This window comes from Podospora pseudoanserina, chromosome 2 (assembly GCF_035222485.1).
Source record: "Podospora pseudoanserina strain CBS 124.78 chromosome 2, whole genome shotgun sequence".
NCBI classification, from domain to species: Eukaryota; Fungi; Ascomycota; class Sordariomycetes; order Sordariales; family Podosporaceae; genus Podospora; species Podospora pseudoanserina.
The window spans coordinates 3,190,430-3,215,763 of NC_085921.1; the positions used below are offsets into that span (position 1 = coordinate 3,190,430).

The following is a 25,334-nucleotide window of genomic DNA, read 5'->3' on the forward strand; positions in this document are numbered from 1 at the left end:
CAACCAACCCAGGCAACCGGGTTTAGCCAAGCGATACTGACATCCCCCTATGCTGATCCCAGACACGTCTAATGCCTCAGATGTAACTGGGGGGAAGGTGAAGGCTGGTTCAGGGTAGTTGTTGAGATGTTCTTGGTTATTATTCTTGAACTAACGAGAGCCTTTACCAGTAATGGACTGGTCAGACTACCAACTCCGGCCCCATGATCCTCAGAGCTTTACTGTTGAGACAGGAACTACCTGTGAACGAGGCCATTGCGGTAAAATCCAGTACGAACAGTGGATGGGGGTCATGTGAGCAGCTTGAAGCAAGCTGGACAGCCACTTCAGTGCGAGAAATAACAGACGAGAGCGGTGACGTTGAGACCAGACGAGCGAACAATTGAAAAGCAAGGGGACTAATCCGGTAACCCCACAAAAAGCGAACAAGTATGCCGGGAGAGCTGCAGGTTGATGTTGCGTCCTGGTTCTGTGGAGTAGCAATGTTTAAGCGGTTCATCCGGGAGGATACATGAAGGACTGGCCGGCTGACAGCGAGATGGTTTTGCTGAGAGACTGTCCTTCCAGTTGATGAGGATGATGGACGGTGTATCAGCAGATGATTGGTGATCCAGGTGGTTCTCAGCCCTCTGCCGACGTTGCTGCCGTGAGGTGTCGTCAGAGAAGGAAGCTGGGTGTTGCAAAGATGAATAAGAAAAACTGGAGACCGGCACCTGTCACAAACTGCACCCACGCTTGTGTGTGATACTAACTATATGGCCGACGGAGAAACTATTTCCTCCAATCAACTTGAAGACTAGGTCAGCGGGTTTGGGGGGAGAAAAAGGATGCACAATTGGCTCTTTTGCTTGCTGAAGGGAAGAAAGCTTGACCGGCTTTGCGCGCCACCTCGAAGACGCTGGCGGGAGTGTGTGGTGAGGCGGAGCCGGTGAGGAGAGGCGAGCTGGAGGGTGTGATGCTGATATTTAGCCTGAGGAAAACAGGATCTCTTCAATCCACAGCGATGGGTGACCTGCATGATGAACCGAGTGAAGGTCCAGGTCGCTGCTTTGGCCTCTGTTGTCGTTGTTGGAGCTCTCTCTCGGTGGTGGTTGCTTCCATCCGAGCTTCTAGCAGATGCGGGGCAGTGTGGGGGTGGGTCTCATGGTGGGGCTTCGGGTTATTTAATGTGTTTCTCCACGATATCTTATCGATGAGAAGGAACAACCACCTCATGAACATCACCAGATCGTTCTTTCCGACCTGGATTATTTTTAAGTGGCGGAATCTTTGTTTTAGGAACCTGCAACACACCAATGGACCAAAACCGGGGAAGAAATGACACCTATCATACGCCATCACATGCGGACAACACATGCGATGTATGTTGCAATGAATTGGCCGGGTGAATGCTCTTCTCCAAATCGACCCCAACTCGCAGTCTGTCGGCCCCTCTTCCAGAATTCTTCCGGATCGACTCGAACCACAACTTGAGAGGAATTGTTGTACGCCTTCAACATGTATCTCATATGCAAGGAACCGCCTGGCACGACACCAAGGCCGGAAAACGTGATTGATGCTCTGCCACTCATCGAACCCATATGTACTTAGACTTCCAACATCTCCAATCAATCTCATTTCATTCAATTTTGGCCTTTCTTTCCTGCCCACCATTGACCCCTGGCCTTGGCTTTGACAGACAGAATGGAGCCGCTCAATGTGCTGATGGTACGGACAATTCCTCACCTGTTAGCTATCGACCACTGCTGACCAAATGAACCAAGGTTGGTACCGGCGAGTACACCACAGGTTTCGTAGGGACCGGTGGCTCAGCATCGGACAAGAAGGTAGGCGTAGTCGGTCTCTCCATGTTTGACCTCAGACGAAGGGGCAAGGTCGGCAAACTTGGGATGGTGGGTGTGAATGGGACGAAATACCCAGCAATCAGTGCGTACCTTAGAAATGTCCAACCCACTCAAACATCTAGCTAACACATCCAAGGGGAACACCTCCATAAAAACATCACCCTAGCCTATAACAACCTTGACACCTCATTCGAGTCCTTCCCCTCCGACGACACAAAAGATCCCGACGCCTACAAGACCGCCATCGACGCCCTCAAACCCGGCGATGCCATCACAATCTTCACCCCAGACACCACCCACTACCCCATTGCTCTCTATGCCATCGAGCGAGGAATCCACGTCATGATCACCAAACCTGCAGTCAAACTCCTCGAACACCACATCGCCCTCCTCGCCGCCGCCGAAAAACACGGCGTCTACGTCTATGTCGAACACCACAAACGCTACGACCCCGCCTATGCCGACGCAAAATTCAGAGCCAAAAAGCTCGGTGACTTCAATTACTTTTACAGTTACATGTCCCAGCCCAAATTCCAACTCGAGACGTTCAAGGCCTGGGCAGGGATTGACTCGGATATCTCCTACTACTTGAACAGTCACCATGTGGATATCTGTGATTCCATGGTGTCCCAACTTGGCTACGTTCCTGTCAAGGTCTCCGCCTCAGCATCAAAAGGAGTAGCCACCAGTCTCGGCTGTCACGAATCAACCGAGGACACCATCTCCCTACTCGTGCACTGGGAGAAGAAGGACGACCCTTCGAAGCATGCCACGGGTGTATACACCGCTTCCTGGACAGCGCCCCAAAAAGCAGGAGTTCACTCCAACCAGTACTTCCACTACCTGGCTCGAGATGGCGAAATCACCATTAACCAAGCCAAACGCGGGTATGACGTTGCAGAGGATGCAGCGGGTCAGTTGGTTTGGTATAACCCTTTTTACATGAGGTACGCGCCTGATGAGGATGGGAACTTCAACGGGCAAAGTGGGTATGGGTATGTGTCTATGGAAAAGTTCGTTGATGGCTGCCGGTCCGTTAATGCGGGAGAGTTGAAGCCGGCGGATTTGGACAAGAAGGGGCTTCCGACGCTGAGGAACACAATTGCTACGACAGCGATTTTGGAGGCGGGCAGGAGGAGTATCGATGAGGGGAGGGAGGTGAGGATTGAGCAGAGGGATGGGAACTGGAGCCTTCTTTGATCGGTTGTGTATTATTTCGCGCAATGGCGCTATGTTGGTTATTCTCCTGAACGTCACGCCTTCCAACCCAAACAAAGGAAACAGAAAGATCACCAGGCCCAGTAACTGCCAGCTACGAATCGGGGCCTGCTAAGCCTGAGACTGAGCGGGAACATTGCGAACCCAAAAATTTGATGCCCTAAACTTCGCCTGAGCTAGATTTTCCGACTGCAGATATTCCCTCACGGAACTGTGCACCAGCCTGGCCTGGTTGTGCTCGATAACCACGAGCCCTGGGCAGCAGAGAAGGATATCCTCTGCGCCAAGCCCCATCCTCAAGGTGCCATCAACTTCCGCTACAGTCAGCGATCGCTCAGCAGAGCAGAGCAATGTCAAGATGCTCCTTGCATCTTCGAGAAAGCCTTGTTCGACATCTAGAAGCATACGCTCATACGTTTCACACAAGGGGTATGGCACAGAGGAAAACAAGCTCTTGACTCGTGCCTCTACCACCGGGCAGGATTCTAGGGCTGTGAGCATACACTCGACCCATCGGAATCTAGGAGAATGTGGTAGTATCCTGGGAACTCATGAATGGGTGCTTGGAAGGATATAAGACTTACGATCCCTCCGCTCTCGAGATAAGAGCACCCTGAATGAGGGGATGAAATGTCTCACCCTTTGAAGGTTCCGGTTGTTCCGCAGGGTTCCAGTGACAAACGTCTCAATGTCAAAGTCGACATTGTTGATCTTGACCTCCTCGTGAGTGGCCAGGCGAAGATAGTCTCGGATATCTGGCTCATCGCGGCTAGACACGAGCAGATGCAGTCGAGAGTCTGACCAGCCCCGGATTTCCTCGATCGCCTTGAGCAGACACCCTCGGCCGGTCTTCCTGGGGCACTCGTCTAGTCCGTCCAAGATGATGTAGGTGTTGCTGAACTGCTTGACCGCGGTGCGAAGAACGCCCATCAAGCCCGACTCTGAAGGTGGTACATTGAAATGGTTGACACGCATCAAATGATCCAATTCACCGACAACGGGATTGTCGGATTTCAGGTGGCCGAGAAACTGGTGTATCACGGAGCAAAGCATTGAAAATGAGGTTTGTCTCGAGGTATCGTTGGAATCGAAGTAGAAGTAGGCAACGCCCACTGCGTTGTTGGGCTGTCGAAGCCTGAGCACACGTTGAATCGCGGCTGAAGCGAGGACCGTTTTCCCACAACCGGCAGGCCCATGCAGCCAAAGGAACGAGTCGGGTTTGGCGTGCCAGGAGGAAAATGCTGGACCCCTGATGAACCAGTTGCCAGTGTTTGAGTGTTGCTTGTTGATGGTGTCGTTGTGTTGGACGGATATATCAGATGCATTCAGCCATCGTTGCATATCTGCCATCAATCGATCGGCCCGCTCCGTCCTCACCATCTCGTGGTTAGCTTGAATGCCTTCTATGACATTCGTGCTGCTTCCTATATTCAACACTTGAAGACCCAATCTCAGATTGGAGCATATCCCGTCGACCATCGCTGAGAGCTTCCGGACTGTGGTGTCTATGTCGTACTTTGGTAGCATCCTTGCAGACGCCATACTTATCAAGTATCGAGAAGGGGAAACTCACCACGTAAGGGATAGGCGAGCTGACGGATGAATGTGCGCGAAAAGAAAGAACTTGAACCGCTGCTGGTTGAAGAGCATTCTGAAAGTTTCTGGGCTTCGTTGTGTGACTCCTGAATGTGGCCTTCACACTCCCGAATCGATGACTCGAGCGAGTGAAGAAGATCTCTCTCATGGGGTTGGAACTTGCGGGTTCGAAAACAAATTTGCAACTCCTGGAGTATTGTGGCTAGCGCTTTGAGCTGTTGAATGGTACTGGTGATGTTGGCTTTCGAACTCTTAACTGATGCGTAGTACTTGATAAGACATTCGGTGGCCTGTATTCCCAAGCCGATAATTCCGACGACGGCCCCGGCGAGCTCCATAGTGAATGTGTAAGGCAATGAATAAGGGGTATGTAAGGAAGTGATGTGAGGAGTGTGTAACGCAATGATTAGAAACAACATGATGCTGGATTGTGAGAGGCAACATATATACTCATCTGTGATCATAGAACATGAACACCTAGAGGCTGGACGTCTATCTGACTCCCTTAGATGGCTCGCCACCGGCCACACATACCACCTGCACGAATTACCCAGGCGCGCACACATTAACAAGCAATCAATTAAGACTCACCGGCACCACAAACTACTAAAATACATATAAGCGTAACAGGCTTTTCCAATAAAAAGAAGGCTTAAATATATACTGCTTTTAAAATACCTATGTGGTGGTGTCGTAGTTGTATTTTAAATATATATATTTGGTCGTGGACTTTAATGTTGGAGTTTAAAAATCTGTGTGTGGTGTCCAATTAGGTCTAGTGACAAGAACTAGCCTTATCCTAATCGGGCTGTCGTCAGGTGACCTGGCTTACATAGCATCTGGGAAGGTAATTCGAGTTGCCAGTCAATTAAGAGAGTCCCGTCTATCTAGAGTAAGCGTGTAGATGCATGATAGCCAGCGTCTCGATGATCACCATCGCGTTGTCCCCCGTGGTGTCCAGCGTCTAGATGCCCAACGTCTAGCTGTTAGGCGCCCAACGTGAAGCGCCAGCAACGTAGCGAAGCGCGGATTACCCCTGTGTGACCACGTTGCCAGGCCAAGTTTTGCACCTGTAGTAAAGTGTAAGCGCTAGAGAACGTGATTAGAGCATCCTACGACGGCAATATGAACTGAATGGTTTTCACGATGTCAAAATGCTTTCAAACATGACACTTGGGTTCTGCCTTACGAGCATACAGCAGTGTTGATTACAGACACACTGTGAATGGATGCATGATCTTCGCTAGGCAGGCCTCGTCGAAACAATGTTGATACCCCTTGAAGGCCAGCGAAGCGCCGACCAAGCCTCACCTCGCCGGTTTCTGTGCTTCCCGGTTAAAGCCGAATATTAGTTATCGCAGACCTGCTCTCAAAAAAGATATCGCGTTTGGATCCAGTTTTGCTCTGGCGACCGAGACTTTATTTGGTCGATGGTGATGCTGCGGCTGGACAGTGTGCTCAGCTTTTCGGCGCACAAACCATTTCCACACAACTTCCAGTTTCTTGGCCAAGATCCCAGGATGCGAGATTCAAAACTGTCGCCTGTTCGATCCAGTTCTGTTTGTTCATGCGGAATTCGCTGTCGAGAGCATGTCGATTCTCAGGCTCCCTTGTGGTGATACCAGACTGAAGAAAATATCAGGATAAAATAAATGAAAAGAAGGTTACAGCTTCTGCTGATCGGGCTGGTAACCCGTTTCTTGCTTCGTCTTGGACTTGGACCGAGTGTGGCGCCACAGCTGAGAGAGCATTTCAAAATCTCGGAGCGTTGGTTGGTCAAAACCAGGCACAACTCGTGGCGTAGAGTCCCAAGAAGGAACACCAGCACCGGCACTTCGCGGTGATGGGGAATGGGAACGCGGCGACCGGAGCAGGAGTAGCGTCATTGTTGTGGCTTTGCAACAGGGCCAAGCCAGGCGCTGCGGCTGTGTTTGCAGCAGTTTGACAGCGACAAGCCGGAGGGATCCAGGGTTGAGGTGACAAACCTGCGACAGAGATATTGACATGCAACGTCAACTCCATCCTAAAGCTGACGACCGCTTTTCGATTCTGCAAAGTCTGTTCTGTTTTGCAACTGAATATCCGTATCCGGTGGTTGTTTTGTTTTCGTCCTTTTTATCCTGTTTTTTTTGGCCATCCCATCTCCACCAAACGAAATACTTGACGTCGCACATACAGCCTCGTTCCCTGTTGGTAGTCGTCAGCTTTTGAGTGCGAGCCCCATCGAGTTCCCTGGGCAACCAAGCATAAGGCGAGAGAGAAGCCAAGGAAACCTCCAGCTTGCGCAACCTCAGCTCTTTGTATCTTCTGTGCAGTCGCAGCCCTATCGTCTTCAGCACAAACACAACAAACTCCCCTCCGAATTCCTTTTCGAAAAACCTTGGCCGGAAACCTTGATCTTCTGACAGGCGGGAGGGCGTGCGCAAGCGCATAGCAACATCAACACCAACCGACACCAGACGAACCCAATCGAACCGAGCGCCGGACAGAGAGCCCCTCCAAAGAAAAAAATGTGGGAAGACTTTGAGCTCGACGCCGAGCAAATTCCGGCCTTCAAGCTCGCATTCCACATAGCACAGATTGTCTTTGCGTTTGTACTATGGTGCCTCGAGATTGCTGTGTTCCGGGCCGAGAGCGCAAAGATTGTGGGCAACAACGGGTGGACGTTCGCAGTGGTATGTCTCAGCCTTATCTGTATCCCCTCATTTTTTGGGATCACAAGATACTGACGTGGATATGGGATGGTAGTTCTTCTTGTCGTTACCAGCATGGATCTACCTCATCGGCGCCCCTCGTTTCCCACGAACCCGCAAGATCGCCAACCCGACGGTGATGGTCTTGGTCGACGTCATCTTCACCATCATCTGGCTCTCTGCTTTTGCGACACAGGCGGCGTATAACTCTTCTGGTCTTTGCGGAGATGTTTGCGGTATCAGCAAGGCCATCGTCGCCATGGGCGTATTCGTCTTGTATGTCCTACCCCTCCCCCACCATCTTCCCATCTTGAATAACCCGTACTAACTATCCCCAGCCTCTTCTTCTGCGCCACCACCTTCCTAAGCATCTGGACCCTCAAATACTACCAATGGAACAACCGCCTCCCCGGCTACGACCGCGGCGATCGCGGCGCCGGCTCCGACAGCCAGAACATCGACCCCGACAAAGCCGCCTTCTCCCTCGCCCCCCACGACGAGGAAGCCTACGCCCCGGTCAACATCCACGACGCCGACGACGACGACGACAGACCCGCTCCCTACGGCGGTGCCAGATCTGACTACTCCTCTGACCCCTACGGCGCCCCCAAGTCGGATTACTCGGACCCGTACGGCAGCGCTGTTGGCGGTGGAGCGGCCAACGCGAGCACAATCGGCAGCTCGTACCAGGACAACCCGTTCCGAAGGGGAGAGGCGAACGCGAACCCGTTTGATGACGATACCGAATATAACTCTGGACGGGTGTCGGCTATGGGGATGGGGGGTGCGTCTACGCTGGGAGGGTCGATGAATAGTAGGTATCAGGCTCCGAGTGTGGGGACGTATGATGAGGAGGAGGATAGGACGGGGCCGGCGAGGTTTCCGCAGGCGAATTATGATCACCTTCATCGGTGATCGATGATGAATAGAACTGATGTTGAGTTACGAACGGGGGCTTGATGGTCAGGGGGGATATGAAAAGCGAAACGTGCTTGGGAAGGTCATCTTCAGCAAAAGTGCAGCGAATGGCATGTCATGGCTTGATGGGTTAATTGGTGGGGAAGGGGTGTTTACTGTTTCTGAATGATCTTGTTTCCGGAGGGCGGAGTTTGTACATTGGAGGCATTTGGCTTTGCGTATGGTTTTATTATACAATGATCACGATATACAAACCTCTCATGAAATGTCTTTAGGGTTTTGGCGTCAGGTGGAAGAGGGGGACTTGTTCACACGAAAAGGGAGGTATCATGTAGTTGAACATGAGGATGGATTGTTGAATGTCCTGGTTCTTGAATGTGCGAATGGTGGCTTTGATGGCTTTGTTTGAGCACGAGGCATGGTTCCAGTTGTAGCCGTGATGAAGGGTTTAAGGCGTATAGAGGAGTTGCAGGGCATTTCCCAAATTGATATATTGAAGAATGGCAACGCAGAAGATGTGGTGTCTGTTCAAGATATCTCCAAACTTTGGTTGCCATCATCTCATAGGGTTTATGATGATTGTTAAACTAACAAGTGGTTGCCCAGGTGGCAGGACTTCCGAGAGCCTTGATAATCATCTAGTTCAAGTCCAGCAACCTGACCTAACGACCTGCTCAACCGCCTGTTCGACCGCCTTCGCTAATTTAGGCCCAAGTGCTCTAATCAAAACCACAGATTTTTCCATTTCCGCCAGATCAGATGAAGACCAACTATAAACGCCAGAAAACGCCGGTATTATGAGTGACATGAACCTCTTCCCCATCTGCAGCCGCCCTGTTAGAGAGCCACACTGTGAGGCTCAATTTACATCCTCAACAGAAGCCCCAGTGTAGCAGAATCCTCTCAGCATTAAACGCCCCTAAATCAGCCCCGCCTTCTTCAACCTCCTCTTCAAATCCCCGGGCGTCTGCTGCATCGGATTCAACTTCATATCCCTCGCCATAGCACCCACATCCTCCCCATGCCTCTCCACCAACCTCTCCAACCACTCCCTCTCCCTATCACTCTGATACCTCGGTTTCGCCACTACTTCTCTTCCCGCCTCCCTTTCCAACGCCTTGAGAACTTCGCTCTTCTCATACGTCTCCCCCGCTAGCCCGCCCCATTCCTCGTACTCCTTCTTCTCTGCTGATTCACCCTCATCTCCAGACTCGAGGTCGTTTAGCGGGTCATTCAAAGGGTTGGTATCCTTGATGATCCGGAGGATCTTTCCCGTCTCGGGGTCGCGCTCGACTTTTACCTCACGGACGCGGAGGGAGCCAGAGTTGGAGTAAGACTGCACGGCGAGGGGGTCTTGGACGTCGGTGCGGAGTTTGGATTTGTCGTTGGGGGCGGTGCCGCCTGTTGTTTTACCTAGCCTTGCGACGAGGCCGAAGCGGGTGTAGTTTTGGGAAAGGGTCTGTTTCTTGTCCCTGGTGACATGTAGAGTTAGCGAGTGAAATGGGGATATGTGGGAGAGAGAGGGGGAGACAAACCAGTTCTGGGCGATGATGCTGTTTCCTAGGGGGTTGAGAGCCTTCGTGCGGCGGTTGGGCATCTTCACTTTGGAGCGCGAGGAGCGCGCCTTGCGCTTTTGAAGTTCGCGACCCATTTTGGATTGTGGTGGGGTGGTCTGAGGGAGGGGTTAAGGTTGGTGATGGTGTTAATTGGTGCGGTGGTTGGCTGTGGTCGATTGCGCTGCTGCTGTCGCTGCGCTTGCCGTACCATGGCGGCCAAAAATTCTGGAGTTGAGACGATAAGAGCGATAAGATAAGATCTTTTTAGTGGGTTGGCTTCTTATCGATTGGGCTGGTTGCCTTCCTATCGCCGAATTCATAACGCCGATGACTCTCCTTCTCAGCCACGGCAGCTGCCACACTTGCTGCCAACTGAAGAGGCTGGCAAGCAATTCCCCTCCATGATTCAAAGACATGCAGATGCAAGATTGGACAATGCAATGTTCCTGTCTTCGCGTCCGTGACAACTTGGAACCGTTTCTGTTGACGATCTTCTTTCGAAAAGACCGTCATGTCTCCGTCTGAAGCTATAACACAGCTCTATTAAGCCTTCTTCACCGTTTCTTTTATTGATCCCCAGCCTCGCGTGACTGTCACATGCAAGCCTCGACGTCTGAAGACCAAGGTCACCTCTCTTTTCTTGGCAGGATGAGCTTGGCCTCAACAGCATCAACCCCTCTCACAAATCGCCCGACTGGATGAGAAAATCCCGCTCCGTCTCGTAGGAAACGAAGTGATACCCAAAAGCATACCAATACCGAAGACCACACACACTCACGGTTCGGATCTGGTAGGTGTCTCTGTCCATCAGAGCATCTCGGTGTCTAAACTTAGGTCGTCGAGCCGTTCGATGCTGCCCAACACCCATCGATATCTCGCAACCGCCCTCCCCCCACGCTCACGTTCACAAGCTCGTGAGGTAAGCAGGGAGAGATTTCTCTTCAGTTTTATCTGCCCAACATCCGAGCTTCAGGACTTGTCTCCTCAGCGGTAGCCGATGAGCTCGTCCGTCCGAACACAGACCACCACGGCAATCACGTCTTCCGCCAGATCTTGAATTGCCTTCCTGTTGCGGTATGGCCCGGTGTGATCGCGGGATGCCAACACCCCCTCCCCTTCCTTCTACGGAGCAGATGTTAGTCGCGACGCTACGGGAGGGTAAGACAACCTGCTTCTTGCTTGCAGCTTGCAGGACATGCTTGCACATCCCGTCTTTTTTGCTTTGCTGACTGTCGTTGGAAGTACCTCCAAGGTCAACAGCAAGAAAACAGGGACGTTTTGTCCCCTCTCTCTCTCTCTCCACCTCTTTTTCCCCAGATAAAGCAACCCAACCCTTCTCCCCCTCCCCTGTTGCTGGTCGTGTGTGCACACAGGAAAGGAAACATGACCCCTGACGGGTACATTGTGTGTTTCCAACATATCCCGCAAGCCAGGTCCAGGGCCAAAAGATAGTAAAAAATGTTCCTATCTCTATATCGATGACAGCGCATATCTGCTATGATCCAGGTTCGGTTTAGCAAACCTGATGAGCTCACAATCAGTGGTGGTAGCGGTGATTGTGGGTGTGGTCGCGTGCAGCAAAGCAATGATGCAAGCCACCAAGCGGTAGCACACCACACCAAGTTTGTTCTTCTATCACGCCTCTGACCTTCTAGACGGGTTCTAGTCTTTCTAGAAGGTCGCTTCCATCAGATTTGGTTTTGCTGAGGTGGCCGATCAAATTCGATAGTGTTGTTGAACCCCCTCTTCCCCCCTCACCTTCACTTTGTGGCTTGCTTGGTGTGTGCTAGATTCCCTTCTTCTTTTTGTTCTGTGCAGCTTCTAGCGGGGTTTTGATGGGGGTTGGTGGTGGTGGTGGTCTGGACAGATCAACAACATGATTTCTCTACTACTCTCACCGAATCAGTGGTGTTGAGGTAGGGTAGAGGAAGCGCGGTTAAAGAACGGGGTTTGTGTTGATCTATGGAGTTTGGGGTTGGGGAGTTCTCCACCGCAGATGAGGACAAACTGATAGAGTCTATACGGATACGGGATACCGAAAGTTGTCGGCGATTTTTTTCTTTCTTCCCCTCTTCTGTTTTGCCTCCTTCGTCCCCTCTCTCGTCTGGAACTGGGCCAGCCTCCCCCCCAGTTTGTGCTGGATGAAGGTGTGGCTTGACGCCCCCTCCTCTCCTCTTCATCGTTTCCCCTATCTCCATTATCCTCCCCGTCTTACAAACTTACATTGCCGCCAGCGAGCCGCCCCATGTACACAACACCCCTCTTGTGGTACAGTAGTTCCAAGCCCCTTCCCCCACGCAACTTTCCCCTTGAAGGTTAGAATCTCCGATTGGGCAGGTCCTTTGTGTATGTATACACATTCTGACCCCTGACCTTGAGACGGCTACACGGCGAGCGGTCCTGTCCTCCTCCTCACCACTACCACCCAACAGTTCCACAGCTGGGTCTTGCGTCTTGCTACAACAGTGTACATCGAGAGAGCCACCAGTTGAGGGGGAAACAACACACACAGGCAAGGGTGAGGGGGTAAGCGAAGGCGGCATGGGGGAAAAAAAGAACACACTAACCGCGAAGCTTGTCGTTCCTTTGCGTTCCTTGTTGGCTACAACTTTGTTGATGGAGTCGATGGAGCCGTTTTGCATTTTCTGCAGTCACATCCAGATTGCGTGCTTTATCTCTCTGTCTCCATTGCCAGTTCTCCACTTGTTTGTCATGTTCAAGAAGAGGTTATCGTGAGAGACACTATAGCGACGGTCTGTTAAGCGCGGCTTTGTGCTCAAACCGGGTAAGCCACCTCGATTCACTCACCGAGACATTAGCTTCGAGAAGGTCTGCAACGGTAGGTTGGCAAGGACTAGAACGCGGGTTGTAACCAGCTGGCAGTAGTGATGTGATAGAGATACATTAGACTTGACGGGGGCAGGGGAAAGGGAGGGGGAACGTCGATCGGTTGAGGATGTACCTCTGAAGTATTCTTCTGGTGAGGTGGTAGATCTGATGTAACATGGGATACCCCGAATGTTTTGCTTACCCACCCGAGGAGGGGGTCAGCAAGCTGTGTGGATTGTGGGAGGGAGGAGAGGGAGAGTCCCGTCCGAGGCACAGACGAACCTGACACTTTCCAGGAAAGAACATATGCCGAGCTGAGACTGTGGGCGTCTCTGGAGGGCTACCCGAGATGGGGACACACTCGCTCACACGGACAGTCACCCAGCTGAGAGAAGTGTGCATTGCCTACTGAGATGAGCATCTAATGCGGATATGGCACATGACACACCTCGCGTACAGCATGTATGAAGGCTCCTCACAAGACTCCATGTCCGTGCCATAGAGCTCTTCATAGGTAGTTGAACATTTGTCACCAGTGTTTTGCATGTGCTTATAGTTGGAAGAGTGTTGTGAATGTTTTGCAATGTTTTGTAAAAGTTTCAACAATTGTATCTGATAAAACATGTACCCATAGCTTTCTCCTCTTCCCCCCCCGCCATCAAGAACCTGCTCTTGTTCCCAAAACCCTGACAGGTAAAGGTATAACCCCGGTAGCTAAATAGGTAGGTATATATAAAAAGTAAACAAAAAAAAATGATATAATAAACAAAGAGATGTCGGTATGTGTGTTGTGTGTGTGTGTGTGTGTGTGTAATGTGCAGGTCACCATCATTGATGTACCTAGCTCACTATTGCCATAAATCCAGGGCAACTAGGTAGGTATCCCCCCTTTCATATCATATCCGTCCCAATCCATATCAACATCAAAACATAATCCACTCCACCTCCTGATTCCCCCCAATACACTTGATCCAATTAAACGGCCCGCCCCTCTGTTGCTGCCCCGCCGTGCTCGGCCTCATCCTGTTGTACTCATCCTTGACTTGCACCCCCTCCCCAGCCCAGAGCCGCTCAAGCACTTCCAACGCGGCAAGGTTGTTCATGTACCCGCTCCGGTTCATAATCTCCCTGCACTTGGACCGGACAATATTCTGCTGCAGCTCATTGACGCACTCGCTTCCCGCAACAAAAAGCGGCCAGAGGAGAAACTTCTCCGCGGAGGAACCCGCTTCGAGGCTGGTGGCGTAGTAGACCACCTGAGAGACCAAGTTGCGGAAGTTGTTGTGGGTGGAGGAAGAGTGAGGGCTGGCAAGACGCTCGGTGTACAAGAGCGCGGCATACCGGAAGGCTTCGGAGAGGGAGTTGAGATCCCGGATCTGAGTCGCGGTCGGGGGTGGGGTGGTGCCATTGACCCCAGCGCCAACTCCCATTCCTACTCCTGGGGATGTGGGAGAGGAAGAGAGGGATGGAAGCGGGAGCGGCGGGCCGGTGAGCGAGGCCCGGACGCGGTTGGAGTCGAATTCCCAGGTTTGGAGGGCGATGCGGGCCTCTTTCCACTCACGCCAGAAGGCGCTGCGGTGGTCATCGTAGGCGGAGGAGGGCGATTGCATCGAGTTGGCGCCGAGATGGTCATTGTCGTCGAGGGTGGAGCCAAACCCGTTGCCGTCGAAGCGGACGCTGCTGTTGATTGGGTGGGGAAGGCCGCCAAAGAGGCTGTGGTGGTGGTCGGGGCCGCTGAGGAGGGGAGATGACTTGAATGGCGCACCGAGCGGGGAGACGGAACGCGAGGTATCATTTGCCCGGGGGAGTGGCGAGGAGGCGAGGAGGTTCTGGACTGGCCGCTGCTGAGAAAGCAAGTTAAGTCGGCCAAGTTTGATAATGGTCCTGAAGAGCTCGCGGTCGCAGCCGACGAGGTTCTCAGCTCCGGGTGGGAGGAGCTGTGCATCAGGGAGAACACCGTAAAAGCTCGTGTTGAGCTGGGCTTCTCTGTCGTTAACACTGGCGGAGATGGCATCAAAGTATGTGAAGAGCGCCTCCATCCAGGCCGAGTCTCTTGATGGTGGGTAAGGAGACATCCGGCGCATGCCCAGAATCTTCTTGACTCCGGCAAACTGTGTGTGAAACTTGGCAACCCCTGACTCGGCCATTCTGTAGTGGCAGAGCAACAAGATGGTGGCCAAAACGGAGTCCTGTGTTGACTTTTCCGCGTCGTTGAGCTGCTCGTCAAGTAACCGTACTGCCAAGTTTCTGTGTTGGTATTCTTCAGTCAATGACTGATCTTGCCCATCCGAGGGGCTCTCCACGGGACTCTTCTCTCTCATGTCGAAACTGTGTTGACCGAGACTGAGTTTGCGCTTCATCCTGAGGTTGCAGGCGGCCAGCGCGCAGATGGCGTGCTGCAAGCTCCGGCTGCTGTTGGCAAGGCCAAGAATATGCTCTCGGAAGGGGTTGTTGGGACCATCGATAAACACCATGCTAGGGCACATGGACTTCTCGTAGTAGTCGATGAAGAATGGCATCTTGGTGGCGAGATCTGGGCTCATCTGCAAGACGGGTGATGGTGACTGTGAAGGATATGAGTTCGCCCAGGGGGCTTGGGTCTTTTCATTGACGCTGCAGGAGAGCGAATCCTCATCCGCGTTCGAGGGGGCCCAGAAAGAGCCGTGGTGAGACTGGACACTGCTTCCGTAAGTGTCCAAGTCAGGTGTGCCAGGAGCTTTTGCGTCTTGAGGTCAGCGTATGTGATACGGTTGTTGTGGGTAACAAAACTCACCCATGACGTCGCATTCATGTGGGAGCTTGCGACTGAGCTGGGCTTCCAAGGACTCTACATGAGACATGTGAGATTGAAGACTCGAAGCGGGTTCTGATGGACCATATACGAGGCTGGGGCAAGAGGTTGGTGCCCGGGGCTGCTCAATCATGATGCCACCTGTTGGGCTCTGTGGAACGGGCGACCCGTGATTGTGGAATCCGTCGTAGACAATAGGGCTGTGGATGTATTGCGGCACGTCGTCTCTCGGAAACGAGTGAGCAATGGGAGACATGTAGTCAACCTCGCTCATGGTGTCCAGGGGAGTGTGGATCATTTCCCGGTGCATCATCATGTCACCAGGAGTCGACACAGGAATGTGAAGACTGCGTGGTGGAGGAAACCTCGGACCATCTACTGGGGGCATGCTAGACGAGAAGGGAATGTGAGTCCATCCCGGCGGCGCGGATTCGGTAGGAGACATGTGCGACATGTCGTAAGGGTGGTGGTGAAAAGGGGGTATGGTGATAGAGGGGCTCCGCCCGTGGCCCATTTCAAGGTCGCCGCGAACTGCCCGCTCATCCTGCTCGGTTGGCCACTGACCGTTCGAAGTGACGGAGGTCGTCCGAGAGCGTGTCGTGATCGTTGGTGACTTGATGCTGGAAAGGCTCGTCTTGGCTTGGTTGACTGGTGGTGCCTTTGCAATGGGCAGCGACAACCCGCGAAGCTTGCCCCGACTGGCCACGCCAACACCCCATGTGAGCTGCGTCTTGTAACCAGAGCACTCGTTACCAATCTCCAAGCACTGCGAGCAATACGGTCTCCTCCGATCACACTTCACATTCCGCTTGGCGCAAGTAAAGCAGTCGTCTGCGGCCCCGCCGGCGGGGGCTCTTCTTCTGCGCTTTCTGGCCGAGGCAACATCCTTCGCTGCTCCTGTCGACGGCGTGTTGATTGGTGCAGTCATGATATCTGATGATGATGGTGGTTGTAGTGGTGTTGATCCGTTCAAAGTTTCCACCGCCGGTTAAAGTAATAAGTCTCGATGTAGTTGCTGGTAAGGCCAATTCCGAATTCCCGGGAAGTCTCGTGCAGATCCGCACAGCAGGGCAACCGACAGAAGGCCTTGTGAAGAGGCAAGTGTTATTGAACACAAGGTGTGGCCCTCGAGAGACAGCGGATGCTGGCTGGAGTGGGTGAACGGGTATTAATATGGCAAGACTCGGGGCACATAGCACGCTGCGTGGGAGAGACACTGGAGCCTGTGTATGTCTCGCAGCCGAGAGGGAGGTTGAACCTGGAAGCTGGGAATGGTCGAGATGAGATGGGATGAAGTGGGATGGGATGGGATGGGATGAGAAATGAATCAGATTGGGAAAGAGGGCAACATATGAGAGCAAGGCAAGGCCGCGAGCCGTGTGTGTGGTAGGGTGTTCTGTTTTATTAAACAGCAGCTCCCAAGCACCTCAGCACTTCCACCGAGGCACCAAGCAGCAAGAAAGAGACACACGGTCTGCATGCAGCCCCATCCCATGCCCGGCAACCTGACCCCCCTCCCTCCCTCCCCCTACCGCTACCACCCTCCCCCCAGTCCCCCCGTGCAGCGCGCCAACGCCCCCTTCCCACAGGTACCACCCAAGTACCTCCGTACCGACCAGGGCCCAAGGGAGGATCGGTCGGAGGAGCGGACGAGGTTCTGGAGTGGGTGCAATGGCCGCGAGCTGGGGGCAGCGACGAGTTACAACAGGTGACGGGCGGGAGTTGGAGTCTGGTCAGTGGAGAGGGCCAAGGAAGACCCCATTGCGTCCCACATTCTCTCTTTCACCTGTCCACCATGTCCATCCACTCGTCCATGATAGACCCCAGTCGGATACTCAGGTGAGACAGTGATGATTTTCGGAATAAAAAGACGGTTAAGATGGTTGTTGGGCTGCCATTGGAGGGGGGAGACCATCGAGGATTGAGAGTGAGATGGGCAAGTTAGCCTGAGGGACTATGGCCAGTGAAGTGTAATTATTCCGACTGAAAGGGAGACCGAACCCAGATCCCAAAGGCTTCAGAATTGGCCGACCGGCAAGAGCTGAAGAATGTCTCGGAGATACCGCAAATGCTCCGTGCCCTGACGGTCTGTTTCAAGCTCTATCTCTCTCTGGAGTCTCTCTGTCACCGCTCTCTCGTTACAAGAGTTGTGAAATTCAAGGCGTTTGGGGCGCTAAAGAATCCCTTGGTCAACCGAAAGAGCTTGTGTTTGGCGACTGCGACGTACACAACAGATTCAAGAGTGCTGTCGCTGTCACTGCGAATGCGAGAATTTAGAGCGAGGTTGGCGTTAACAGGTCCCCTGTAGAGATACCCCCAGCGCCAGCGGGGCAGCGCGGGGGTTTGTGGCTGACCCTGCCGTCCCGTCCGTTTACACATGTAGTGCCCCGCCATCTGCCACAGTTTTCACTGATATCTTGAACTTTCAGCAACTTGAGCCGGATCAACCTAGTTCGTACTTACTAACACTCCACATTCGGCGCTTTTACTTTCTTACAGCTGGCCGGACGATATCTCTTGTTATCACAAACGCTAACACGAAGCATGAGGCTCCATAAAATCAAAATCACGGCAAAACGGGCCTCTCAATGCCAGGAGGTCCCGCTCTGGCTGGACTGACCCCCATCTGACAACGGCGTCGTCCGCTTTGAGCAAAACCGCCTGCCAGTCGGTTATCATCAGATTGTGACCCTGTGCCGGTACCTATTGCGAGCCAGGCCCGTATTCCACATCAACAAAGCGACCGTCCCGTATCTGAGACCGCATTGACGACGCTATCCGACCCGATGACGCCAAAGGGAAGATGCAATATACATTTGATAGTCCCTCGTCAGCCTCAAGCCCACGAAGCAGCCACTATATCGACAGCCATGTGAGACATCCTCCTCTCGCAATGCAACAAGCAATGGCAGCAAGCACACGATGCATTGCATTGAAGCTATTGCGCAGGAATGGGAGTCCTTTCAACATGCGTTGGGTTTCCCCATCACCGAGCTAGTGACAGCATTTAATATATTCGGCCAGTCATTGTCTGGTTACTGGGTTCAGCAAACACTGACGACATGCAGCACCAGTCGTGGTCTCTGCCTTCTTCAGGAATCTCGTGAGACCTTCCTGGTCTCGTTGGGAGGGTACTTCATTACAGGACATCAGAAACGACTAAAATAGTCTGATAAGGAAACATGTTTTCCGCAGATGGTGTTGCCAACTTGTCATGTCATGTCATGGTCAGAACAAGACCATTATGCTGCATGGTGCTGATCACGACCAGCTTGCTCAGGCACGCCCGGCGCCCAAGACGAATCAGCCACCGCCGAAAGCCTTCTGTGCAGGCTTCTAGAGACCTTCCACACTAGGCCTCAGAGATGCTAGTGGCGGAGGCTCCCTTATCAGCACACTTGCTGTCGGTCATGCCCGAATAATCCCCCGAGCAGTTCATATCAACAGGCGGGCAGCAATATCTCGGATGGTGGGCCTTGAAAACCACACCGAGGCTTTGAGGTTTATTATTAAACGACATAAGGCGAAACATGATCGCCAAGGGTAAGGGTTCGTGGGTTCTGAGCCGAGAAACGGAGTTCATCAGAGCCGCCCTCACGCCCTGTCGTCCAGGGGTCAATAACGGAGACCAGACCAGGGCGAAACTGACGCCAGAAGCCACAATGCACGACATCGTCTCGATGACGAGATTCGCTTGTGATTTCTTGATGGAGCTGTTGGCAGTCTGAGCTCGAGGTATTTTTTCGCCCGTCGAGGACACGGTCTCATGGACCCTTCGCGCAGTTTTCCCCTTCGCAGTTGGTACTTTTGCCACATACAAGTTCTCACTCATCATGGAAGACGACATATACGTACGTTGCCTTGATTCGCTGCGCCAAGCACCGCCACGGCTCGCCGCTGACGAAGGAAAGACATGCATCTTACAGGCCCAAGATGAGCAACACTGGATCTTTCCAGACCAGGACAACACTTCCGTCGACACCACAATAGAGAATAAGCAATGTCGGCAAGTCAGAGGCCACGGCACGGCTTGACAGCGCTTCCGTTCTCGCCAAGGAAAGGGGTTCGGGAGGGACTGTCAGGGGACCAGCTTTTAAACGACCACACTTGAGATGGACTTCATACAAACTCGTTTGTGGTGTATCGAGCAAGTAGTTCATGCGCTAGCTTGGGGACTAGGTCAGTCGTTACACCCTGTACCCTGACCTCTCTAACTATCCCCTCTTTTCGTTGTCAACCCAACTCGGATATATGGCATGTGAGCTCGCTACACCTTGAACTTGGCACTATTCCTATCCGTGTGGTCATCGTCAATAACTCGTCGACATGCAGCGATATCACCAGAGCCAGGTCATTGCGCTCCGTTGAAGCGGTCCAGACCAGCGCCACAGCAAGGGCCTGAAGTAAACCTCAAACCCCTCATCATCACAGCGCACACGGCGATATTTGGTGGGGGTCACGTTCGAGTGGTCGCCGACTTCCACTGCATGCAAGAGCCACCAGAAAACAAGTCGCTGACTGACAACAAGACACCCCAACCTGCGGATGCAGCCGGACGAAAACGGCGTCCTTCTCAATGTTCGCTCGAGGCTCGCGAGGCTCTTGTTCGGACACTAAAAGACGGTAGCGTCTTGTCCACCGCCAGACCAAGCAACGACAAGTCACGCGCTGGCAGAGCAGCCAAGCGGTAGCAAGAGACGGCGATACAGCCACCTGCATTTGGCTGCCAGCGCTAGAAGCCAGAAAGAAACATGCATCGAAGCTTCTATCTCGTCACAACTTGCGCCCCACAATTCCCTTTTCCCCCCATCCTTCCTCGTTGCGAAAATGCCATTGCGTTTGTGGACGAAACAGCGGCTTCTGAACCTGCAATTTGGGCAGAAACGTCTTGGCTATCGGCGCGCTGGACGGCTACACACTTTAGTACCTTACGCTATACTTGCCTGTTTCTCGTTGCTCGTCTTCACATGCTGATCACCAGATTCCGTTCTCTGGTCCTGTTCGTGATTGTCGATCCCAAGCACCAGCAAGGTGGAAGCGATTAATAGCATCGTGGCATCTCCCGCCGGGCTGGCAGATCGACACTGCGAGGTGTTTCTCAGCTGAGGTGCAAGCAGCGGGTGATAGGCTGAAGCCTTGTGTGAGAGGTGTCGCGAAACTTGATCAACCTCAAGAGAGGGTTCACCAATCACCATTCACCAAATGCAGGCTCTTTGTGAGATGTCGAGGGCAGACGGGATTGACCGCCATAATTGGAGTTCCCCTCACTTGTCTGGCCTTGCGAGCTACACCGCTTCAGGGCAATGACCGAGGCCCTTGCTGCACGACTGATTGGTCTGTCGGGTTGGGGAGCAACTGGGCGGCGGCGGCGGGTTTTGAGTGCAGTGAGAGGGTGAGAGACGGGAGTCGGGGATCCGGATCTCAGAGTTGTGGTGAACCAAGAGATGTGGCTGAGAAAACGGCCCTTTTCTTCCCACGGTCGGCTTGCGGCCCTGGCGGCTTGGCCCTGGCGGACCGGCACTCTTGGGGCAGCACACGTCTTTACGTAGCCTCGGCAGTCTGGCGTCACTCAGCTGCGGTTGTTTGCTGACAAGCACAAAGCTGAAGACAGTCAAAGCCTCCGAGGCGCCGCTTTGTCGCCTTACTTTTGATATTATAATACTCGGATATAGGCAGAATGTTTGACGTTGTTCGGAGATTTGTGCTGGGCAGGAAAACTGAGGGAAACAATCCCGACGAGACGGACCTACTCGGCGTCACGCTTTCCATAAATTTGTCAGCCTGTCTGTCAGCTCGGGGACCCTTTCCACATATTAATTGGCAAGGTTCGTTGAAGTCATCGAAGAGAAAGGTCCTACCCTGCTGGGGGAATCCTTCCTGAGATATGCCAACATCTGGTTCAGCAGCTGTCAGTTTGACGCAGGGCATCGCGATCTCTCTCTCTTATTCATCAGCAGCAAATTATCTTTAAGCTTTTTGTTTCTTTTCTCTTGCAGCACACTGCGACCGTTTGAAAAGCACACCCACTGTTCTGCGCTGCGGATGGAACGTTGCAATCTTTTGCGCTATTCCCTGATGGGTTAAGCGTCGATTGCTTGGTTAAGCGGAGCTGGGACTAGGGCTGGTTTTCTTTTCCCCCGCGGCTTGGCCTTGTTTTGTCTAAACCCTTTCCGTCACCGAGACACACGATTTTGGTTTCTCTCTCCACCAGAGAGAAAAAGGTATCGGGATGTACCTCGGGCATGTCACTCTGTTTCCTTTGGTTGTTGGCTAGTGAGTGGTGTTGGTCAGTTTTTACGAAAGCGAGACGCCGTTGGGAAAACTAAATTGGCGCCGGGCTGCGATGATGGAATGACGAGATGGGGATCGCTGATTTGGCTATCTGATGAAAGTGCCATCTTTTTTCGTTGTCCATGACTCGGACTTGAGGAAAGCCCAATCTGTTCCTAACGTCAGAGGAGGGCAACGGGAAAGCCACAACGGGAGCTCCCCACTGCATAGTTCACGCGCGTTGTCGCCACAGGCACCACCTAGAGAGAACCAAGCGTTCATCCCGTCCCTGCGTTGTGTGCGCTGCTGTTGGTGTCATATCCATACATAGAACAGAGCTGGGACGACTCTGTACACTCCTATAATTCGTCCAAGCCCCTGGGGTTATCGCCGATGATCGTTTGCCACGATGAGGAATATCTCCGTTTTTTTTCTTCTGGTTGGGTGGTGTGTGTAATAGGTACCTACCCTCCGAATGTGCGAGTCTTCTCCTATCATTGCCCTCCCCGCCCCCCTCCTCATCATTCTTGAGAAGAGGTGAGGGGAGAGTAGCATCTCGAAGGGAAAAAAAGCGGATATACGCGGGGCAAAACGTTCGGAGAGGGCAGTGATGTTCAAAAGTACCCGGGGGGGCGGAACGACTTGCGCGTTTGTCTCTGATGAGGAGGGTTGGGGATTATGGGGCGGCGACTAGGGACAATGGGGCCCAGTGAGAATGTCTCTCCTTACTTTGCTTGGCCTTCTGTTACCTAGTTGTTCGGATCGAACCTAATCAGATTTGGGGTACATGTCTAGAGACACATTGAGGTTGGAGACTTGACCGAATCGAGGGGTAGGGTAGATGCGGTCGGAGACGGACGGAGGAATGGGTTGGAGAGAGGTTTGTAGGGGTTGTGAGGGGAGGCATCACGAGATGTAAGTTGCGATGGGGACGTAGGACCCTGGTGTTGACGAGTGCTTGGACGTTGAGGTCATCATCATTAGTCAAAAGTTCTTCAGGGGACAGCAGGTCAGTACTATCCTTCTGCCCTCGGATGTCTACCGCCTTCCGGTGACCGCGCGGTCGGAACTTTGTTCTCTGGCTACCAACGGATGGGATGGGTACTGGCGAGCCCATCCCCTTCTGCTTGGGGCCGCCGGTAGCTAAGTAAGGTCGGTATGCAGTCAGGTTTTCTTTTTTCTGAAAATAGCATCACTAGCCCTACAGAGGTTGGGACATCGTGTGCGTGTCCTACACGAGCCGTTATGACGCCGGCACAAGGCGGTATTTCGTGTTTGTTTGATGGATGGTAATGAGGCAGGCGCGGTGAGGCAGGGTCAGTTAATATCAGCCCGTGTGATTCTCTTTTTGCTTGTTCTGTCGGGGGAGGGGTTTTTTTCTTTTTCTTATCCTATCACTCTTCTTCTTCTTCTTCTGCTTCTACGCAATGTTCTACTGCCTTCCTTTCTTGATCTCGACACACAATTGGGCCCAACCACCAGGATAGAGAGTGGGGGGAGGGGGGCATATATTGAGATGGGGTGGTGTTGGGAACGTGACTACCTTGCCAGTCTGCCGTGACAGAATCCGACAGGACGAATGCACAAGAGGGAAAAATAAATGAAGAGAGAAGAACCAAGAGGTGGAATGGGTGAGCGGGAAGTGGAGGAGAGGAGGCACTGCCCAGCGGTTTATATTACTCGTGCATGAGGAGTCTTGGAGGGATGACACTCTGCCTTGGGAGGCCTGGGTGACCTTGCCTTTCTCACTGCGCGCACGGCGGCTGTCATGGGCTTGGGCTTGGGGGGTGATGCTGTCGATTACTTTCCTTGAAGAGGATGGTCAACCTTGGGTTTGGCACTATACAGGACATGGCCATGTGTTGGTCTGCTGAGTTCCGAGCACTTCCGATCGAAGGGATGCGAAGGGATCATAATCACAGCAACAAGTGTGCTGTGATTGTACAATGGTGGTGGGAAACTCATTTATTCCAGCTTATGTCTGCTATTCCTTCCCAGGTTTTTTCTTCTGCTTTGTTGGGCAATATATCTCTTTCCTGCGTCGCTGTGTTGCTTTCCGACTGGACAAGACATGTCACGGACGGGACTTGTCACACGTGGGACTTTTATATTAAAGAGCAAAAGGAACTGCTGGTTTGGGATAGCTTTCTCATGTCTTGGTTGCTGTCTTTACCTGGTTTCCTTCTTGATGTTGGCAAGGGTCTGTTCCCAAAGAGAAAGGTGGCATTGTGTTTGATGCTTCTTTTCTGTTGTTCTCTTGCTTTTCGGGGAGGAAGAGTGTTGCTTCTATCACGCACCGCGCATGCAGCGGAAGCATAGAGGAGGGTTCTAATAATATGTTCATGTATCGGCTCGGTATTGCTTGTGGATCAAGGACCCTTGATGGCATCATGACGAAGAGATCATGCTGCGATTGGCGAGTGCCCAGAGGAAATGCCCAGGAGAACAATCCGGGTACTTGGGACTGTGGATTATCACAAGGAAACCGTTTTGATGACGTTTCCTGACGCATGTATGGAGCTTGTTACATTAATCTTGATGGCTCAGCGTGATAGGCGGTCACGAGCGTTTTTGTAGATAACGTAGATTAAAGAAGACTTGTTGAGTAAGATGATAGGAGTAAGATGAGATAAGCCCATTTCGTGGGTCGGTTTGCTCATCGGGGCGGTCGTGCTCTAACCATTAGTCTGGAAGAATAGGGGCTGTCAGGGGCCTCAGGGGAGGTTGATCAACACGTAGGGTAGATAAACAAAGACAGTACTTTCTCTGCTTCGGCTCCAAATGGACTAGTGATACTCTAGCGTTCAAATGCTATATTAAATAGCTGGAGAGTCTCTTACAGAAGTCTCTTTGACACTTTTTTTAGTCAATTTTGCGGTACCTCGTGTTGTGGTCTCTTGTCGGTCTAACAGTGAAACGGTACCATAATAGGCTTTGGCCCATATTCATTAGCATCTCGCAAGAATGAGATACTGCCATTGCATTCTCGATGATGGTATGAATCCCAGCTTGGAGATCTGTCGGTGATAGAAAATGGCTACCGAGGAATGCTGGCCACTCACATGGTACAGCATGAGATATTTGTAAAGTTTGTTTGCCTTCACGCTTTCATAGGTATGAAATGGTTCTTAACAATGGTAACGTGTACAGCAAGGAAGTATTACTGCTCATTAGAGATTCGCCAGTGTTGACAAAGTCAGTCCGAGTACGAGAAGGCAAAACTGACAGGTCAAAGACCAAAACTGTTGAACCACGAATTGCAGTTATTTACTGGTTGTACTCGAACGGCTTTTCACCGCAGGTACCACAACATGGAGGCGGTGATAAACCGACGTCAAAAGCCTGTTTGACTTTTGACTGGAGCGCGCTCTGTGTCTCAATAAGGCATTAGATGTCTAAGCACGAAAAGCAATATCTTTCAGCCACCGAATGTGAGCTGTCCTTGGCCACGAAATGCCCTGTTTTCTCATCCCCACACATGGTTCCCATGATATTTATGCACAACAGTCTCAAGCCACTGTAGTACAAATACCGAGGTGTGGCAAGATATCCTGCACGGTTTTCTCCGAGTTGAACTTTGTGCGACTCTCGGTCTGACTTCTTGATCCATGAAGCCTGA

The 25,334-nt window shown here is 52.3% G+C and overlaps 6 protein-coding genes across 6 annotated transcripts; 3 read left to right on the top strand and 3 right to left on the bottom strand.

Moving 5' to 3' along the window:
- Positions 1-922: 922 nt before the first annotated feature.
- Positions 923-3,833, top strand: QC764_208480 (uncharacterized protein). The gene is made up of 3 exons (XM_062944556.1): positions 923-1,707; positions 1,764-1,926; positions 1,981-3,833. Exons 1-3 carry the CDS (start codon positions 1,684-1,686, stop codon positions 3,042-3,044), a joined length of 1,251 nt encoding a protein of 416 aa, XP_062803396.1. The 5' UTR covers positions 923-1,683; the 3' UTR covers positions 3,045-3,833.
- QC764_208490 (uncharacterized protein) lies at positions 3,174-4,604 on the bottom strand (the record flags this gene model as incomplete). The annotated part of the gene is made up of 4 exons (XM_062944557.1): positions 3,174-3,602; positions 3,702-3,962; positions 4,281-4,512; positions 4,579-4,604. 4 exons carry the CDS (start codon positions 4,602-4,604, stop codon positions 3,174-3,176), a joined length of 948 nt encoding a protein of 315 aa, XP_062803397.1.
- Positions 4,605-6,537: 1,933 nt separating this feature from the next.
- On the top strand, positions 6,538-8,782 carry QC764_208500 (uncharacterized protein). Its single transcript, XM_062944558.1, has 3 exons — positions 6,538-7,333; positions 7,407-7,627; positions 7,690-8,782. The coding sequence occupies exons 1-3, from the start codon at positions 7,169-7,171 to the stop codon at positions 8,264-8,266; spliced, it is 963 nt and encodes a 320-aa protein (XP_062803398.1). The 5' UTR covers positions 6,538-7,168; the 3' UTR covers positions 8,267-8,782.
- Positions 8,783-8,822: 40 nt separating this feature from the next.
- Positions 8,823-10,347, bottom strand: nop16 (Ribosome biogenesis protein Nop16). The gene is made up of 2 exons (XM_062944559.1): positions 9,805-10,347; positions 8,823-9,741 (listed from the first exon to the last, which is right to left on the bottom strand). Exons 1-2 carry the CDS (start codon positions 9,918-9,920, stop codon positions 9,189-9,191), a joined length of 669 nt encoding a protein of 222 aa, XP_062803399.1. The 5' UTR covers positions 9,921-10,347; the 3' UTR covers positions 8,823-9,188.
- A 2,820-nt stretch (positions 10,348-13,167) lies between these two features.
- Positions 13,168-16,891, bottom strand: QC764_208520 (uncharacterized protein). Its single transcript, XM_062944560.1, has 2 exons — positions 15,428-16,891; positions 13,168-15,370 (listed from the first exon to the last, which is right to left on the bottom strand). Exons 1-2 carry the CDS (start codon positions 16,371-16,373, stop codon positions 13,578-13,580), a joined length of 2,739 nt encoding a protein of 912 aa, XP_062803400.1. The 5' UTR covers positions 16,374-16,891; the 3' UTR covers positions 13,168-13,577.
- Positions 16,892-16,938: 47 nt separating this feature from the next.
- Positions 16,939-24,324, top strand: QC764_0039810 (uncharacterized protein; the record flags this gene model as incomplete). The annotated part of the gene is given in 5 exon segments (XM_062940277.1): positions 16,939-17,153; positions 18,514-19,296; positions 19,357-19,624; positions 19,778-23,079; positions 23,085-24,324. Coding segments are annotated over 2 exon segments (315 nt in total). The 3' UTR covers positions 18,614-19,296; positions 19,357-19,624; positions 19,778-23,079; positions 23,085-24,324.
- Between the last annotated feature and the right edge of the window lie 1,010 nt (positions 24,325-25,334).

Bases quoted from the DNA above. Each gene is read 5' to 3' on its own strand.
- QC764_208480 (XM_062944556.1), top strand. From the start codon at position 1,684: ATGGAGCCGCTCAATGTGCTGATG. The intron at 1,708-1,763 runs GTACGGACAATT...AAATGAACCAAG, and splicing joins AGCCGCTCAATGTGCTGATG to GTTGGTACCGGCGAGTACAC. The intron at 1,927-1,980 runs GTGCGTACCTTA...AACACATCCAAG, and splicing joins GACGAAATACCCAGCAATCA to GGGAACACCTCCATAAAAAC.
- QC764_208520 (XM_062944560.1), bottom strand. From the start codon at position 16,373: ATGACTGCACCAATCAACACGCCGTCGACAGGAGCAGCGAAGGATGTT. The intron at 15,371-15,427 runs GTGAGTTTTGTT...AAGACGCAAAAG, and splicing joins ACATGAATGCGACGTCATGG to CTCCTGGCACACCTGACTTG.
- QC764_208500 (XM_062944558.1), top strand. From the start codon at position 7,169: ATGTGGGAAGACTTTGAGCTCGACGCCGAGCAAATTCCGGCCTTCAAG. The intron at 7,334-7,406 runs GTATGTCTCAGC...ATGGGATGGTAG, and splicing joins ACGGGTGGACGTTCGCAGTG to TTCTTCTTGTCGTTACCAGC. The intron at 7,628-7,689 runs GTATGTCCTACC...AACTATCCCCAG, and splicing joins GCCATGGGCGTATTCGTCTT to CCTCTTCTTCTGCGCCACCA.
- nop16 (XM_062944559.1), bottom strand. From the start codon at position 9,920: ATGGGTCGCGAACTTCAAAAGCGCAAGGCGCGCTCCTCGCGCTCCAAA. The intron at 9,742-9,804 runs GTTTGTCTCCCC...ACATGTCACCAG, and splicing joins AGCATCATCGCCCAGAACTG to GGACAAGAAACAGACCCTTT.